The sequence below is a fragment of the Actinia tenebrosa genome, unplaced genomic scaffold, assembly GCF_029948245.1.
Source record: "Actinia tenebrosa isolate PJP-AT-01 unplaced genomic scaffold, QUT_ActTen_1.0 PGA_scaffold6__47_contigs__length_16458017, whole genome shotgun sequence".
NCBI lineage: Eukaryota > Metazoa > Cnidaria > Anthozoa > Actiniaria > Actiniidae > Actinia > Actinia tenebrosa.
In genome coordinates, this window is record NW_028292583.1 from 13,574,654 (window position 1) to 13,592,012 (window position 17,359).

General features: G+C 36.0%; 2 protein-coding genes across 2 annotated transcripts; both read right to left on the reverse strand.

Annotated features, from left to right (window-relative positions):
• On the reverse strand, positions 1 to 7,981 carry LOC116292426 (uncharacterized). Its single transcript, XM_089039550.1, has 12 exons — positions 7,872 to 7,981; positions 6,642 to 6,672; positions 6,161 to 6,462; positions 5,726 to 5,864; positions 5,339 to 5,661; positions 4,531 to 4,672; positions 4,198 to 4,451; positions 3,297 to 3,362; positions 3,042 to 3,189; positions 2,166 to 2,435; positions 1,693 to 2,082; positions 1 to 1,607 (listed from the first exon to the last, which is right to left on the reverse strand). Exons 1-12 carry the CDS (start codon positions 7,917 to 7,919, stop codon positions 1,342 to 1,344), a joined length of 2,379 nt encoding a protein of 792 aa, XP_088895676.1. The 5' UTR covers positions 7,920 to 7,981; the 3' UTR covers positions 1 to 1,341.
• Positions 7,982 to 9,993: 2,012 nt separating this feature from the next.
• On the reverse strand, positions 9,994 to 12,015 carry LOC148906128 (uncharacterized). Its single transcript, XM_089039560.1, has 5 exons — positions 11,987 to 12,015; positions 11,747 to 11,887; positions 11,102 to 11,200; positions 10,793 to 10,970; positions 9,994 to 10,620 (listed from the first exon to the last, which is right to left on the reverse strand). The coding sequence occupies exons 2-5, from the start codon at positions 11,762 to 11,764 to the stop codon at positions 10,478 to 10,480; spliced, it is 438 nt and encodes a 145-aa protein (XP_088895686.1). The 5' UTR covers positions 11,765 to 11,887; positions 11,987 to 12,015; the 3' UTR covers positions 9,994 to 10,477.
• Positions 12,016 to 17,359: the final 5,344 nt, after the last annotated feature.

Genomic DNA, 17,359 nt, shown 5'->3' on the forward strand with positions numbered 1-17,359 from the left:
TTTGGTATAATTGACAAAATGCACTCCTTTTGTTTGTACTTTAAAAGATTTACAGATACGACAAATGGGATAAAAGAATCGAGACTCCAGAGCTGGGAGTTGGGTGCACTACCGCTAATTAAGTAAAAAAAATATTAATTAAGTTCTTAAAATTTGGTTTTTGAAATCTAAGTTCGACGAAAGACCAGCGTCCGCAACGTTAGTACAGCTAGTTCCAATATTTTCAACTCGGTGTTTGAGTTTCTAAATGTTCGGGCATTCTGGATTTTCGATTCACGAGTTGAATTTTACATTTAAAGTTCAGGCTGACGCACACGAGGCAAAGAATACATAATGAAACACGTGATATTTCTTTTAGTCTAAATGTGTAAATGTGTAAATGTCTTTTTTCAGTGGACAACGTTAATGATATTGACTGTATATTCAACACACAAATGCGGTCCCAACAATTTGACCGTTAGTTAGTTATGTCATAGCCGCCATGTTGGTTTACGATAACAAAGCATTCCTCATTAGTGTCTCTGTTTAACCATGCAACATGGATTCCGTTTCATTGTTATTTATATCTCAAGGTATGACAAAGCATTCCTGATTAGTGTCTCTGTTAAACTGACCAGCATAGCTTCCGTTTCATTGTTATTTATATCTCGAGGGATTTTAAGCCATGTGCTTGCGCCCCAAGTATAAGTTAATCAAGGAAAAGATAAGCAAACTCTCAGTCAGAGGCTATGGGCTGGGTGGCGAGTGCACTAACTACAACAATCTTAGCAAACGTTTAAGATTATGATAACTTCAGGTTTTGCTAGTATTATTTTGCATACAATGAAATTCATGCCATCGCAGTAGTATGTAGCATATATTTTTATCTCATTCATCTTCCAAACTCAACAAGAGGTTTTTCTTCTGTTTTACTTGCGTCTTTTGGGGAATTTAATAAGTGGTGAGCAAAAACACCCAGAAACTAATTTAACGATATCCTCGGCTCTCGATTGAGTTCTTGATTACGCATACGACAAAATAGTTAAGGAACGACAACTACTTCTACCTTGTTCAATCAAAAATTGCGTTCATGTATAAAAAGTGCAAACTTGCTACCAGGTGTTCTTTAGGACGTTCACGGGAAAATGCGAAGTAAATGTCAATTTTCTTAAACTTTGCCAGTTAATAAAACACAAAATAAGCCCTAAAAATAGGGAATCACCGTGCAATCTTATGAGTTTATCAAAAGTATCTCGTCATTCGTTCAAATGATTGCTTTTTTCGTCCACCAATTGTGTGTAAGCATGATGGGTAGCAGAATGGGTCTCCAACTTCTAGCGCTGTCTTACTTTAAAAACTCAATCAATTTGTTTCGATAGTTACAGGGATTGGATAGTGATATTTGTATCCTGGTCGTGTTGCCATGTCCTGAGGATATTCTTCTGCTGTAGCATTGTTCAGCTCACATGTGGATAAGTTTGGATAGTAGTTGAAGGTCTGACATGTAGTATATAGCAGGCAATATCGAAAACAAGTCAGACTATCCGACACTTGGTAGAGGCGTTGGAAGACGTGGTTACAGAGAACAAGTGGCTGTGGATTTTCTTGAAACATCCTGCTGGGTTTCTCTGTTCATGAAAAAAAGAAACGACAGGGTATCAAAATCTAGATAATAAATTGCACAAGAAATTCGTCTAGGATTAGCTGGCTTACCGTTGTGGTAGTGTTGGACACAATATCTCGCTGACCAGGACAAGGCGAGTTTCTTAAGTTTGTAGACATAGAAGGAGTAACAGTTGCGCACATAAATGTACGTACTAAAGTGGCAGCAGTTACCGTTGGCATGAAAACAGAGCTTTCTTTTGACAATACCGTCAGCAAGAGTTGGAAAGTTACCCTCCATGTATCCTGTAGCTGTAGCACCGCAACGGTTTTGTGGTAGACACTTGTTTGGAATACGATAATAGCCTCTTGCACCGCGGAACACGTACCAATCATTCTCAGTCAAGTTGGTATCATCTTGAATGAGGTTTAATGTTAATTTGGTTGATAAACGAGAATCATCGTCAAGATATCGATGGTTGGTGCACACCTCAGAACTATCTGTAACAGGAATGTTGAACTTTTATCAGACTGATTAAAGAGTTGGTCTATCACACTTGAGACTGGAAGAGGAATAACCTTACCTTTAACTTGCAGATGAAGGGTCTTTGTGTTAGAACCAAGAGCATTGGTAGCAGTACAAAGATATATGCCTTGATCAGTCTTGTTGACGTTTAAGAGACTGAGATGAGTGTTGCTAGAACTAGATTGGATAAGTTTTCCTTTGTGTGTCCAGATAACCGTAATAGGCGAATCCCCTACGGGTTTACACTGTAGAGTGACGTCTTGGTGTTCGTATGTAACGATGTTGGGTGAATCAGCTTGATTAGCAAAGACGGGACTACCGAGGGGTCCTACCCGGAGAGAGAAAAGGAAGATTTGTTAGTAGTGTTTAAAAAACGAGTAGGAGTGTTTTATCAGGTATAAAAGCACGAGGCGTAGCGGAGTGCTTTTATACCTGATAAAACACGATCTACGAGTTTTTTGAACTGCTTAAAACACTCATGAACAATTTATAAGATTTTGGTTCAACTGGAGCCACCATACACGTCACGAACATGGATTTTTATACTTCGATAGAGATTTGACGTCACGGGCATGCGCAACCAGATTCAATAGAAGCTCCCACACGTTGGATATAGCGTGCCAAGGCAAAGACAGGCACGTTAGTCAAAGTTCATTAGGGTTGACTATGACCCTTGATCAAGCTCTATGTCTTCATCTAAACTTGGATGCATACTTCATCCCTGATGAAGTCATCCTCATAGTATTCGAGTGGTCTTTATATAAAATCACTCGAATACTAATGAAGAGGACTTTATCGGGTATAAAGGTTCATGGACGTGACGTGTATGGTGGCTCCAATTGGACCATAAGCTTATGAATTATTAATGAGTGTTTTAATGATATTTCAGTGACAGTTAGCCAGAACTTAATGGGTTGTAAAGAAATGTTGATACCTTTTCTTCGACCAAGAATCGTCGACCTGAAACAAACAATTTTATCTGGAATCCAAGTCTTTGGATGAATTCTTATCCATCGTGCTTCGATATCCCTGTCCAATGTCCTTGTAACATATCCGATATCATTGGTATTTCCTTGAAAAGTCTGGAATGGAACAAAAAGATGATCATGGAGTCTGTCTTAAGAACTACAAAATTATAATAGACAGTTGTATTTTCATGCCTTACTCATAGAAAAATGATTACTGTTACCTTAACCTGCGAAGCAGCATTGTCTTTATAAAATATAAAATTGATGTTGTCAAGGCTATATGACACCTTTAAGAGAAAGTGGAAGGAGATTTATTGTTATTTATTGACAATAGGAAAGTAATGCAAAATATGCCAAGTAATATTCTATATTATAGTGTAAGAAATCACACGACCTCGAATACAATTCGTTATTCTAGGCACGACTGAATGATGTTTTGAATGTTCTTGTAATTGCACTAGCCTTAGGCGAGTCCAGTTTAAAAACGTTCAATACTTTACGAGTACATGTACAGGGCTCGAAATAGCGGCCTGCCAATGGCCAAATGACAGGCCAAATTTCAGGTTTGGCAGGCAAAAATAACGATGCACTGCCAGATGAATAATAAAATGACATGCAAAATTTACTGGAATGACCTCCTTTTACCCTGCTCCTTTACTTTGGCAGGCTGAAAAAAATTTCTATTTCAAGCCCTGATGTACATTAATTACGAATTGTACGAAAAGGTCGTGCGATTTTTCATTGATGGTACACGCGAAAAAATATTCGAAGCGAAGGCACTTAGTTGTCACCAGAATAGTTGTAAAAGTTTTAGTATTATATATAATTATATTTATTACATATTCATTATATATGTTTTGTAGTTAAAAACATAGCTATAAAATTTTATTATGTGGATCCCAAAGCAACTTAATAGGAACTTCTACGTTCAGAATCAGAATCGGGTAATTTTCGTGTGTACTATAAGTAATAATACTGTATTAAAAGTGTCAAAAAAACATATGGATCTTGAATCATGGTAGATTTATTGGTTTTTAAAGACCTTTGTGGTGATTTTGTTTGTGACATTATAGCTGGTGACGAACACGCGATATTCCTATCTTTAAAAGTAAATGGAATTACCTGGTATCTCGTCACCCATCGGGCAACACCATTTCCTCTTCCTTGCGTGACTATGCCCGTTACGAGCATTACGTGACCAAAGTCAAACATTAGCCAGTGGTTTCCACTTTTTGTTTTAGGACACCAAGAGTAAGCGCCTGTTGCAGAATTCAACCTTCCTTTATATGGTTCATGGTCTGAACCAAAGAAAGACGAAGCTGTTATCTGGTTATTGGGTATTTCTTTATCTTCTATACCAAGATCTGCAGGAGAGGCTGGGTACCGGAAATAAACAACATTTAGAGATTTCAATGATTAAGTAGATAAGAAAGTTTAAAAGGGTGTGGTACTTACCTCGACCGTATGTGAATACTTCTACCCTCATTGATATGTGTTGATTCCAGGTGACGGGGTTAAATCTGACAAAGCGTACATATATGACAGTCGGTAGGACGTGGCGGACTACAGTTTCGCTATCTGAATTTCCAGTAAATACCTGCGTGTTGACATTTAAATTTAAGACTGTTAATTTTTATGCTGTTAGCCTCGATATTACCGGTCATATACACGAAGTCGAAATATGGCGACCAATTTGAATAAGTATTGTTGTAGACTGACTAGCCTCACGTTTACATGGAAATATAAAAACGTTTTCACAGGTATGAGAGGTAGTCAGTCGCTAGTCACCCCAGAACAATAGATATTTCGATTCGATATATGAGTCAGTTTTAATTTTATATAGAAGGTTTCATAGTTTACGTCACATGGTGGCGTGGATTGACTACTTTTAACGGCCGACGGTCGAAATCAATTCAAACCACGAAATATTATTGCCATTTGTTAAGGAATTAACATTTTGGGCTAGACAATACATTTGAAGTTTTATGTCTGCTCGTTTCCCTTTTTCCAAAATTATTATAACGTGAGTTACGATAGTTTTTGGTTAGAGTGGTTTTTATTAACCCATGAAACAAAGTGTACTAATTAGAGTGAAATAGTTGGATAAACATAACTGAAAACAAAAGAATTAGAGTGTAATAGTTTTAGATAAGCTAAAGTGTATTTCACAGGTTTATGAAAACCACTCTATAGTTTTCCTTTACAACCAACATGATCAAGTGTTGTCAAAAAAAAAGTCCATGAAAGCTCCCACTGTACTAACCTTCCTAACACCTCCTTCCAGGTATTCAGTCCACAAGACTGTATTATTACCATACGACAGGTAATAGTTTGTCACCCTCTGATTATGAGCATGTCTCCCTTGTGTTGCAATGGCAGTGACAAACTCCATTCTGCTCAGACCAATCTGCAACCACTGATTCGTGTCTACTGTTCCAGCCGCCCAGGTTTGGCTCGAACCATATTTGGTCCAATGTAAGCGGCCATATGTGCTTGGGTGTGGCACTGAACCACTCCAATATGTAGAAGCTGTAACAAGGCTGTCTGGTATTTCTCCACTCATCATCCCCAGGGGAAGCGTTGGCTCTGAATTCCAAGAAAGAATTTTTACTTTCTTTTCTTTACATAATATCAATGCATTTTAACCTACTTGCTTCGCAGCCGTACAATTCGGTTCTGATGCACACGTGACTAAACCAAGTCTCTGGGATTATTTGGACATAACGAGCAGCGGTGATCGTCTGTAAAGTCTGGATTGTGACCTCTCCCCTGTTGAAGTTCCCTGGGAACTAGACATTATCACAACTCATTAGCATTAGTTTATGAAAATTCTTTACGATGTAAAAAGATATACTGCGTTCGACTCCCTCTCTCCAGACTCGGTTTCAAGTCCTGGTTCAAATCTAGATCGATTGCTTGGATTCGATTCTTAGCTTTGACGTGGTGTTTTTATTTGAGCTGGACCCATGTGATCAGAAGCGGATCAAAATAGCAGTATGGAAATAGAAACGGGAAAGTCTATTTTGTACTATATGTAGTCTTACACAGGCCTTACATCAGACAAATAATCAAAAGTTCTACTTACAATTCGCTTGGCTCCATTCTCAAGATATGTCAACCAACGTCCTTTAAGAACTGCATAGGACAGACTAAAGGTTTTAACAAACTCGTCGTCATTTGGGTTTCCTTGTATGGCGACAGACTTGATCAATGTGACGAGCCCCAAGTCTATTTCTAGGTGCTGGTCAGCGTCAGCTTTACCAGCACACCAGACATGCGTGTTGTGGAGTCGGGCTTGTTGAGGACCGAAGGTAGTTAAAGGAAGTCTTGAGGTTGAAGCAGTTAAATTGACTTTACTGGACTGGACCCCTAGGATCTCATTGCAGTCTTAAAAGAAAAAAGAAAAAAATCTTTGTATGGGAATTTTCTCATAATTCTTTGAAAGCTGCAAGTTATCATTCCAGTGTTTCTTTTCATGCGTTTATTTATTAAGAGATATAATGTATTTTATTATGAAGTTCTTCTTTATCATGGTATGTATAGTGCAGTCAACATTCCGGTCTTACCTTTATCAATAGCGGTGCTAGCATCCAGTAACTATATTTGGTAGAAAAGTTAGAAAAAAATATATTCTAAATATATTCTAAAATATAATAGAAAATTAAATAAATGTAAGGCAGTACTGGACAAACTTGCGCGATATAAGAGCTTCTGAGCACAAATACATTCACTCACAAGCCATAAACAAAGTTAAAAAATTATCACTAATTGCTGAGCACTTTTAAGAAGCAAAATTGATATTTTTATTGGAATCAAAGTATTGAACAGGAAACCACAGTGTTCCACAGTTCACTCAAATTTAGTCCAGCGGTAAACCTATGGTTTCAGCTGCAACGACCACCAACAAAAGGGCTTTGTATTCTATTGGTGCAATGTCGGACAATAAACAGTATGCCTTTAAAGTAATTAATTATATCTGTTATATCTCAAACGCGAAGAGGTGCGAACTAACTTAAATAAAATTAAATTTCAACAATTTTCGGAAGATCTTTTCACTTTTTTAAAAATTGAAAATAGCGTAAATTCATGGATATAATTTATTTTTGACTTCTTTTCTTAATTTGTGTAACTATTTTAAGGCTTTTAGTAAAAACTGGTGAGCAGCGTTAAGCAGTGTTGCGAAACAAATCGCACGCACATAGTTGCATGTGTTGTATTATTAGCGTTTCCAGAGCTGCAAACGCGTTGAATCACGAGGCTGTCTTATAGGTCGCTTTTAATATTAATATGGCGTCTTTTTCGCTTACTGAAAGCAAAAAAATGATGAAAAATTTATGTATAAAATGTCAACTAACTGAGTAAAGCGTTGATAAAAACAACCCTAAGATGTAACCAATTTTTACAACTCCGAAACGGGTAATAGTTTATTGAGATTCCTTGACGAGAAAGATTGACAGAAATCTTAAAGGTACTTTCCAAGCTACCAAATTTGTCAGTCGCCGGCAAAGCAAGTCGGATCAAGGATTCTACACACTAATTCACGAGTTATATAAGTGTAGAAGGGAGAGGTTCTTAAAAAGTTAATTGTTGGAAACTATATGATATTGCTGAGCCGATTTAAGTGCTAAAAATAACTTAAACTTCCTAAACATATAACCAATATAATAACAATTTTTTTACAAATTTGTGCAATTTTGCTTGCCATCTACTGATATCGACTTCATATTCTTACAAAGTTATAGATAAAATCTAGAAATTATATTGGATAGAACATTTTGAACCAAAATTTTACTGACCCTCACTGCGTGAAATAAGAAGTACCCGAACCAGAGTTTTAAAAACATGTCGGACAGTTCAAGATGACGTCCAATTATCACTCAGGTCTGAATGAAGCGGTGTATGTGCCTGAGTCAGTAAACTTTAAGTCCAACCCTTAGTAACCTCTGGAGTTTTCTTCTATTACTTAGATATAGGGTTTTTGTGTGTGTGTGTGGCTAGGTACTAGTGAGACAGTTAATAATTTATGTAATATATACATAACACAACATATACATGACGTATGAACTCAATCCGAAGGTTAATTCTTTCGCGTTTCACTAAGATTTTCAAGATAAAAGTGAATCTGTACCCCATTCTCCCCTCCCCCCTCCAAATGTTAAACGTTTATGTAGAAGAACATGATTTTTTATCATAATAAAACTCTTCACTTCAATGATCTCCTATTAGGTATAGGGTTTTTTGTGGCTACATCGATTCATGGCAGTGATTCCTTGAATTGGAGGAGTGTAATGGAGCTAAATCTAGGCTGTTATTGATAGCTAACAGCTCGTCAAGCGTAATGATGAAAATGGTGAAAAGCTTTGCTAGTGAACGTTCTGGATAGTTAATAATTTATGTAATATATACAATATGACATATGAACCCGTTCCGTCGGTTAATTCTTTCACTAAAATTTTCAAGATTAAAGTGAATCTGCTAAAGTTTATGCAAAAGAACATGATTTTATATCATTATAAAACCCTTCACTTCAAATATCTTTTCGTCTCTAATAGGCCATTTCACGGATGCCGTTACTCAACCTCAGCCTAGTCAGCGTGTAATATATTCTTTAGAAATTGCCTACAACCTGTGAAATTTTTAAGTGTTTCAATTGTTCGTTGATGTGTAAATTCCTTTCATTACTGCGGACTGTAGTCAAATTCTAAAGAATAATTACGCGCTGACGAGGCTGAGGTTGAGTAACGGGATCCGTGAAATGGCCGATTTTCCGATTTCTAGATTTTTTCGTAATTTTACAAGAAAATGATGTTTATATAAAGTTATTGTTCAAGTTGCAAAAATCATTGTCTTTACTGAGAAGAAAGGGTCATAGAGTCATAGTAACTAGTAGAAAGGTTTCCTGAATGATATTTGTAAAGAATCTTTATATAGACACAAGTCTTTTGTTTTCTTTTTCCGGTGACAAATGGCCGGATTTTTAATAATGGAAGGCAACAGGGAACCCAAAAAGAGTTGTTCTAACTGTACGTAGGGGTCTGCAAACTCTACCATACCAAGTACATTGCTAAGGTAATATACCTTTTTAGTAAAAATACACAGGTGATTATTGAAAATCGCGCGCGCTGATTGGTCGAGAATCACACGATAATCACCTCCAGTGATAACCCAAAGTGGCGGCCAGCCGCTTCGTTGCTGTTGCGGGGAAAAAATGTCTTTTTTTTTTTTTTTTTTTTTTTTTGTTGAAAGAATCACCTGTGTATTTATACTAAAACAATTATTTGCCTTAGACTCAGTGAATATCGGAGAATATTTACCTCGCGTCTCGGTAACGTTTTCCCATTTTAGACCACGTGTCATCCCCTAGAGAATAAGATTGATGTTTCTTCTCGACCGTTGAACAAATCGATTATACTCCTGGTAATGACACTTGGTTTAAAATATGGGGAGGGGGAGCAGTAGGGTTAAACCCAAAATGCTTTGCACGCCTGGATCTGCCTCGGAAAAGATTATCAAAAGAATTGGGAGTCTGAAAAGTCTCAGATTTCTCGATTTCATAAGTTAACTGATGTTTATTTCAGATCAAATTCATTACACTACACAGTAGATTTACTTGTGTTAAAGTATTTAACGTGTTCACAAATGAATTGATGCAATCCATATATTACTTTTGGCATAATTGTATGCATCGAAAAAATAACTGTACACTTATTTTAGAAATTGATTAAAATTTCATTGTACATAATAAATATCACTTGATTCTTGTATTCTCCATTATGAGGGAAATTTCATCAATGATTGCCTAATCATTTTTTGGTTCTATAATAAATATGTTGATTTTTGTATAAATACATATTCAGACCAAAGCAATCGAACGCTGATACACTAGTATGAATATTTGATTTTAAATAATCTGTAGCGAGTAGATTATTTACAATTATGTTTATAAATTAAAGCTTCATTTCAATTTTTTGAGGATCTATCAATTTCAAAATTGGTCATTGTTTAGTCAGCTTTTTTTTCAAATTCCAATAACTAAATATATATATTTATTATATAGATATCGATGAAATACCAGGTTTTCTCTAGTGTCGAAAACTTGATATCTTTCACCAGTGGAAGAAACCATATCTTTCACACGTGAAGATATCGCTGTTGAATCGGCTTGCTATTCTAAAAAAGAATTTTTGAGCTTTTGTTTTATTTAAGTTTCATCGATATCTATATAATAAATAGGACATTACATTGCCGCTTGGAGATACGAATTTCATCTTCTCGTATTCAATTTAGATATCTCACTCGTTCGCCTCGCTCACTCGTGAGATATCAATTGAACACTCGAAGATAAAATTCGTATCTCCGCGCGCTCATGTAATATCCTCTATATTTTTTTCTTTCTAATGGCTCAGCAAGAAATCAGTTTACATTTCTTCACTCTTATCTTAGTAAAAAATGTTTTACCATCGCGTTTGATCAATTTAAACTGAAATTCATACCAACAGATGCGATTCTTAGCACAGGGTGAGGCTCGCCGTACACGGGAATGACCTTTGGATAAATAAAAGATAATATTAGTATTAATATTAGTATCATTATCAGATGCAGTAGAGTTTTATGAACGTACAGAACAACCAACTTACTTGTACCAGGTTATTAACTGATTAATTGATTAACTGTAAGGCTGGTAATACGACAAGCAGATGTATAGATTTTTTCTCACCTGTGTCACGTGACTGTCTCACCGACCCAGTCTCCTCGATCTTTTGTATCCAGTAGATTGAGCTTCGAGCACACATCATCGCCATCTCTTCATTTAGAAGAGATCGCTGGGTGAAATCTTTGTCCACTCTCCAGGTCGTGATTTCCCTTAATTCCAGTTCGTTATCTTCACGTAATTTCTGCTTAGAATAAAGAAATAGAATCGATTAATTGATTAAACAAAAAAGGAATAAATAAACAAACGGCTATGAATGATGGATGGATGGATGGATGGATGGATAGATATCAATAAATCCTATCAGATACTCACGCTCTCAATAGCCGCTTTTAGATCGTCTGGAGAAGCCTCTGTCGTCAATTTGGAAAGGTAACAGGCATTTTCAGATTTCTCGTGTATCATAGTCAATTTCTAAAAAGATATTTAATAATAAGATATAATTAGAACCACATATCGTAATCTTTGATTAAAACAATAATTATGTATATTATTTAGTATATTGCTCTTGAAAAGAATCGGCATTAAACAGACAACAAATAATCCTAGCATTTTGATCGTAAGCTGAAAAAGGTTTCAATACAAAGTCAATATGATCCAATCAGATTCGAGAATATACTTAAGTATATTATTTTGGCTGCAACGAAAATGCAAGATGCTGAAAATCGATTCTTTATAATTGAATTTGAAGAAAAGCAATTAGACACTAATGGTTTTTTTGCTTTTTGTTTTCACTTAATAATTATTTCTAATAAGCCTGAAGCGAGATGACGTTTAACCCCCGTCTCTAGACCATAATAGTTTTAAAAATTCTTTCATATTAAAATTTTGATTCCTTAGAGAATACAGGAACAATAGTCATAATTAAAGACCAAAAGCAGTGTGAAAAGGATTATGGTCTAGAGACGGGGATAAAACGTCAACCTCGCTTCAGGCTTATTGAGGTCTTTCAATACTAACCTTAGAAAAGTCTTGCATGACCTCAATGTCGTCCTTACTACCGTGGCTTGGAACTCGAAAATACTCTGTTCCAGCAACTGGGTCAATTTTTACCTTCTCATTCAACACGTGTCCATTGTTAAGTTTCAATTGAAGATTATACTGAAATGCAGATAAGAAATCGTACTTAGTTTCAAGCTATCAGGGCATTTGCAAATATGTCCTGGAATTTGTTCGGGATTCTTTATGAATTCGACTTACCTCATTTTGTTTTTCCTTTGGTTGCAATGGAGCAGGGGGCCGACTTTGTGTTATCATAAAGACAAAACCATAGGAGCATTATCAGTGATGTTGAAATCTTCTGTGAATTAAGAAAAAAAATCATTAGAGATCCAAGTAGATAAATTAAAGATTACCGCTGACTCATAATATAAGTTCACCCTTAGCTTGCTAACGGATTCAAGTTGACTAGTGCTTACTCCTTGAATCTGTTTTGAGCTTTTAGCTCTAGGTATTAGTTGACTTTATGTCAGAGATTTTTTAAAGAGCCCATCTGAATAAGAACCCAACATCTTAGTAAACTTTTTACAATTCGATTATATAAAATATTGCTATGCACTTACCATTTCTCTTGTTTGTATATATCGTTTTGAATATTTATCTATATTATTCTCAGTCTTGACTTCTAGTGTTGACTAGATTGCTGCAAATTTGTTAATGTGGAGAGTCTAACGATGGAGAGTTTTTATTTCCACTTTATAGCTATTTTAGCAAGAGAGTGATGTCAACAATTTTCCCCAACATTCCTTCAGTACCTTATTCTCAAGACATTACAACTGAAATACGAAGGCGGAACTTGAACCAAAGCGGAAGTTTGTACTTCACTTAGTCGCAACAGATTACGGATACATATACTATGTAGTATTAACTGAAACAGCTTTTTCTCTCGTAATTTGCCTTATTCAAATGAATCTCAACAAGCCTCAACCAAGTTCTGTGAGTCAATAATAGCTGGTTTAATGCCCAAGTACCTGGAGCCCTGTTTTTTTTTATCTACCTACGATTTACAAATATTTATTTTTGACCTTCATGTTCTTATTACAAATTTTGTTACTGCATGTCTTATGTTCGAGTTAAGTTTGTGTTCCGGTTTCAACTGTTGCAACCCCATACCGTTCGATCTACAAGATCATTCATGAAAAGTAATACGATACTTTAGTATCTCTAAATAATATAGATTCCAGCAATCAAAGAGTTTATAAATGAATAAAGTGGCTAGATTTTACTCTAATAATTCTTCTTTGACAGATCATACTCAATATGGATCCCTCACTATTTACCCATATGCTATACTCGTTTTGATTCTACTAAATAACATTTAAAGGGGCTTAATCATCATTAAGACTCATTAAATTGAAGGAAAACGTTCAATACATTACGTTAGTGTAGAGATATATTGCACCTTATACTCACAAGTACCGACCCTGGGGTTTTATTCAAGCACTAGTAAATTAAGTACGTCAACAGTTAAACCTAACATTAAGATGAATCATCTCGCGCTGCTAAAAAAAAGCATGTTTTTGGTCTAATCCTGACGTCAAAGAGCGATTATTTGACTTTTTACTAGTCTTCAAGTGTTTTAAATTCTTCCGCTTTGATTGTTCGTCAATATTATCAATGTATAAGGATGTATAAATCAGATGATTTTAGTATACGAAACAGTGCCTTCGCATATAGTATGTATATTTGGTGAAAGTTCTTTGTTGTCTTGATGTTTATCGTGATGTGTATCTTATTATTAACAGTCCCATTAAGCTATAATAGAAAGATGACCCTTGCATCTCATTCGACTGTATATAATTCAAGTAGTTTACTTTGAAGACAAAAATGACATCACTAACATAGCGTTATTTATTGCCACATCATCAGATCCATGGTTCAGTGGCGGTTTACGTTTGGTGAAGGGCTCACACAACATGATTATTATTAAATTTTATTTTTTCAGGAGCCAGTTCAGGATATTGTGTATGTGTAGATTGGACTGTCAACCACACATTAACGAAGTAACTGATGTCGTATTTATGGCTTCAATCAATCTAAAATATAACAATATAATAGTAGCTGATTTTTAAAAATATACATTGAAACAAATAAAGAAGGAAAAAGTAAAAGGAAAGGGAGAAAGGAAAAAGGCGTGGTTCGATTTGGGAGAGGTGATTGGCAGTTTTCGTCCGTCCATGAAGCAGATATAGTCTTTTCCGGTATATTTTATTGCAGGTGGGGGAGGGGGGAATCTGAATAAAGGCTTAGTCAGTGTAAAAACAGGTTGAACTGAAATTCAAGGAATAGAAATCATATCTCATAATGATGCAAGGGAAAAAGGCAGGTAAGAAAGACCACACGATAACGGGCGAACTCCCCCTTGGTACCGGATGACTAGACAAGGCGCTCGATGATACCAAAATAGACGAGTGACCTAAAAACACGACAGTGAAAAACAAAAGCGGCTTTGACCCGGCTGAATGGTATCAGTCCAATTTGTGCATGAACAGCCAGAAAGGGCGGTATAGGATCTCGGTGCATTCTATGTCAGAGTCCTCATTGCGGACCTGCAAGGAGTAAGTTAGTGGTAGCGACTCAAGAAATAGTTAAAATATTCAAACTCACATTTTAGATTTTAACTTTCTGTGGAAGTTTACGAGTTGAGGCTTATATTAGTCAGTAGACAGGAATTGACGCGCTTTACACCAAACCACTTTCCTGCAAGTTTACAGGATTCACGTAAGACAATTTGACGATTTACATACGTCCCGTAGCAACAACGACTACCAAGGAAAACTCAAAAAAACAGGCACAAAATTCTTTTGGAAAACTTGTGATGAGCTAAAGAATATTTCCAGGAAGTATGACTAATGGAAGTAAGTAGTGACACATCGTAACTTAAGGTGGCTGGACCCCCTCACGCGCTTGACCGTTACCTTCCACTTTTGGAAAGCTGTTCATAACGTGTTTATCCGATTGCAAATATTTTTGGCAATAACGCACATAAAGATTGAATGTAATGTTTGATTGTCCTTGTGTGAGATCGGAGTCATAACACGTGGTTATGATTTGAAATATTTGTTTGCGTTTAGAAAATAATTTTAGCCTTGCCAGAGCGTTTCAACACTAAAATGCTTTCGTACCACATTAATTATATACTAAATGCCTACATTTGTAGGGGCTGTTTTGAAAAATCTATATAGATATTTTTAATTATGAGAGTATTTGTTTGATTATTTTATAATATAGTGCGTAATAGACTTCAAAACTAAACAATTGAGATTTTGATAGGGCCGAACATTAAAATTTCAGAGCTATAGTGATCACAAAAGTCATATGCCTCCATTTCGTTTTTTCTCTGTATCTAGTTTTAAATAGGAACATTTTGAAAGGGATTATACCTTATGCGATTTGGTGAAAAACGTATAGTGCAGAAGACGGGGTGGTAAAATTGATGCGCACTTTTCATCGCATGGTTTTCTAGTCAATCTTACTCGATCTCCATTAGTCTAAAATTCGCTGATCATTTCTCTCAAAACTAGTAGGATATACAAATTAGAACTTAAAACTGATATTAAACAAAATTGCAAAGGACTCTATTGAAACTCATTTAAAGCGATCTTAAAGCTTGTAATGAGGAGAAATACAGAAAACATTGATAGTTCCCAACGATTTGTGATGCTCTTGGAATCTATGTTTGATAATGACCCATAACACCAAATTCTTTCGCACCATGCACGTCTGATCTCGCTTGGCCGCTTCTCCAGATTTAACTCCCGAAGCCATGTAATACAGAGTTGTGTCAAAAACGTCCCACGTTTGAATAAAAAAACTGCGTATACCATGAGGGGGTCCAGCCACCTAAAATTTTTTCTTCATATCCTACAAAATAGCAATCATGAAAACCAATGGAATGAATATAAAAATTAGATAACGTATCCAGGCTTCAGCGGCGTTAGGAAGATATTCACTTACTTATTCCTTACTATCTGGAATGAAGTTGGAGCGCATTAGTATAAATTTACAAAAAACGTTATCAGCTGATCCCTTACATTTGCTCACACATAATAGTTCGTCTGCCAGTATAAAAGTGGACTGCGATGAATCCACCGTTTTAAAAACCACCTTCCTCTTCCACCCACCCCCCTCCACACAAATGGGATTTTTTAATACTTTATACTTTAATTCTTGTAAGAGAGGAATTTCTTTTCGTATTCAAGCGTCTGTGAGCGCCAAAACCTATTTCTTGAAGAAAAGAACAGGAAAGGCTGTGTACAAGGCGAAAATCTTGTTTATCAGGGAAGGAAAGTTTTGTTTTTCAGAAGAAAGTTTAAATTGTTTAAAGTGGAGATGACCGATGAAAGTGGAATCCAAGAGTGTTAACCCAGAGAAAACCATTTTATTCGAAAGAGGTGTTTAGTCCTTCATTTGCTTATTTCCCATACCATTTCTATAAAAAGAATGACAAAGCACGTTCAAACACAAATGCCACAAAACATCTTTGTACAATTAAAAAAATACTGCTTTCAAACAAGCATTTTATCATAGTACATCAGTTTCTAAATGTTAAAATTGTTTTGAGTGTTAACCAAAAACGAAAATTGGATCAAAACTCATACGAAGGTCTATTTTTTAGGCACTTTTTGCCAGTATTGCATCGTTATCGCAAAAAACACATTTCCTCTTAATGCTTTAAATATCCTAATAGTTTCGCGCAGTATCCCTATCCAGTGGCAGCACGCAAGCCCAAACGATTTCAAGAGGAGACTATACCTAGCGCAAATAAATAGCTTTGCATTTTCAGGTCTTCCTTTAACTCTGTATTCTTATTAGTTCTCACTTAAAAGGAGAGGTGACTAGTCACCCATTTTCACCCCCTATCTGATAGCAGTTACAAGGGAAAGACAGGGATGGTGGCAAGGGTGGTTGGGAGTCGTGGGGGGAGATGAGGGAAAAACAATCAACAGTTTTCAGAACAATCGGTCGGTAAAGCTCGAAACTATCATGTAACTATAATATATGCTTTCGATCTGTTCTAAGCGCATGAGGATTGGGACCGGGCCCCTCTTGTTTTGTGAACCCCGGTGGCTACGCCCCTGAACTCGTTGTTAACAATATTAATACTAACAATAAAAAATAATGATGAGAATCTTAATCATCAATAAATTGAGTACTTTTAACTTTGTGCACCAAAAAAGAAGAAAGAAGAGAAAAAAAACCCATGCCATTATTATTTAAAAAAAATGGCGCATTAACAAACAATTGACGACAATCTTTTTACTTTTATGATTGTGCGAGGATTCGTCTTCCCCCGTAAGTAAACCAATTCTGCTATTACATGTGGACTACCAACAAAGGTTTGCTTCCGAAACATAACAGGATCGAGGAAGCTTTGAAGAACTCTTAAAAAAATGGGAAATACTAATTAGTAAGTTTAAAGAGTAGCCGTTTCGTCATATACCCAGAATTACTAGAGGGGAGGGAGATGGGAGTTGTAATGGCATTTCTGTTAACTTTGGGAGCCATGAGTCTCTTTATCCAAAAATTCATACCCCACTGCCATAAAACTAATTAATTGATCAATTTTTAGTG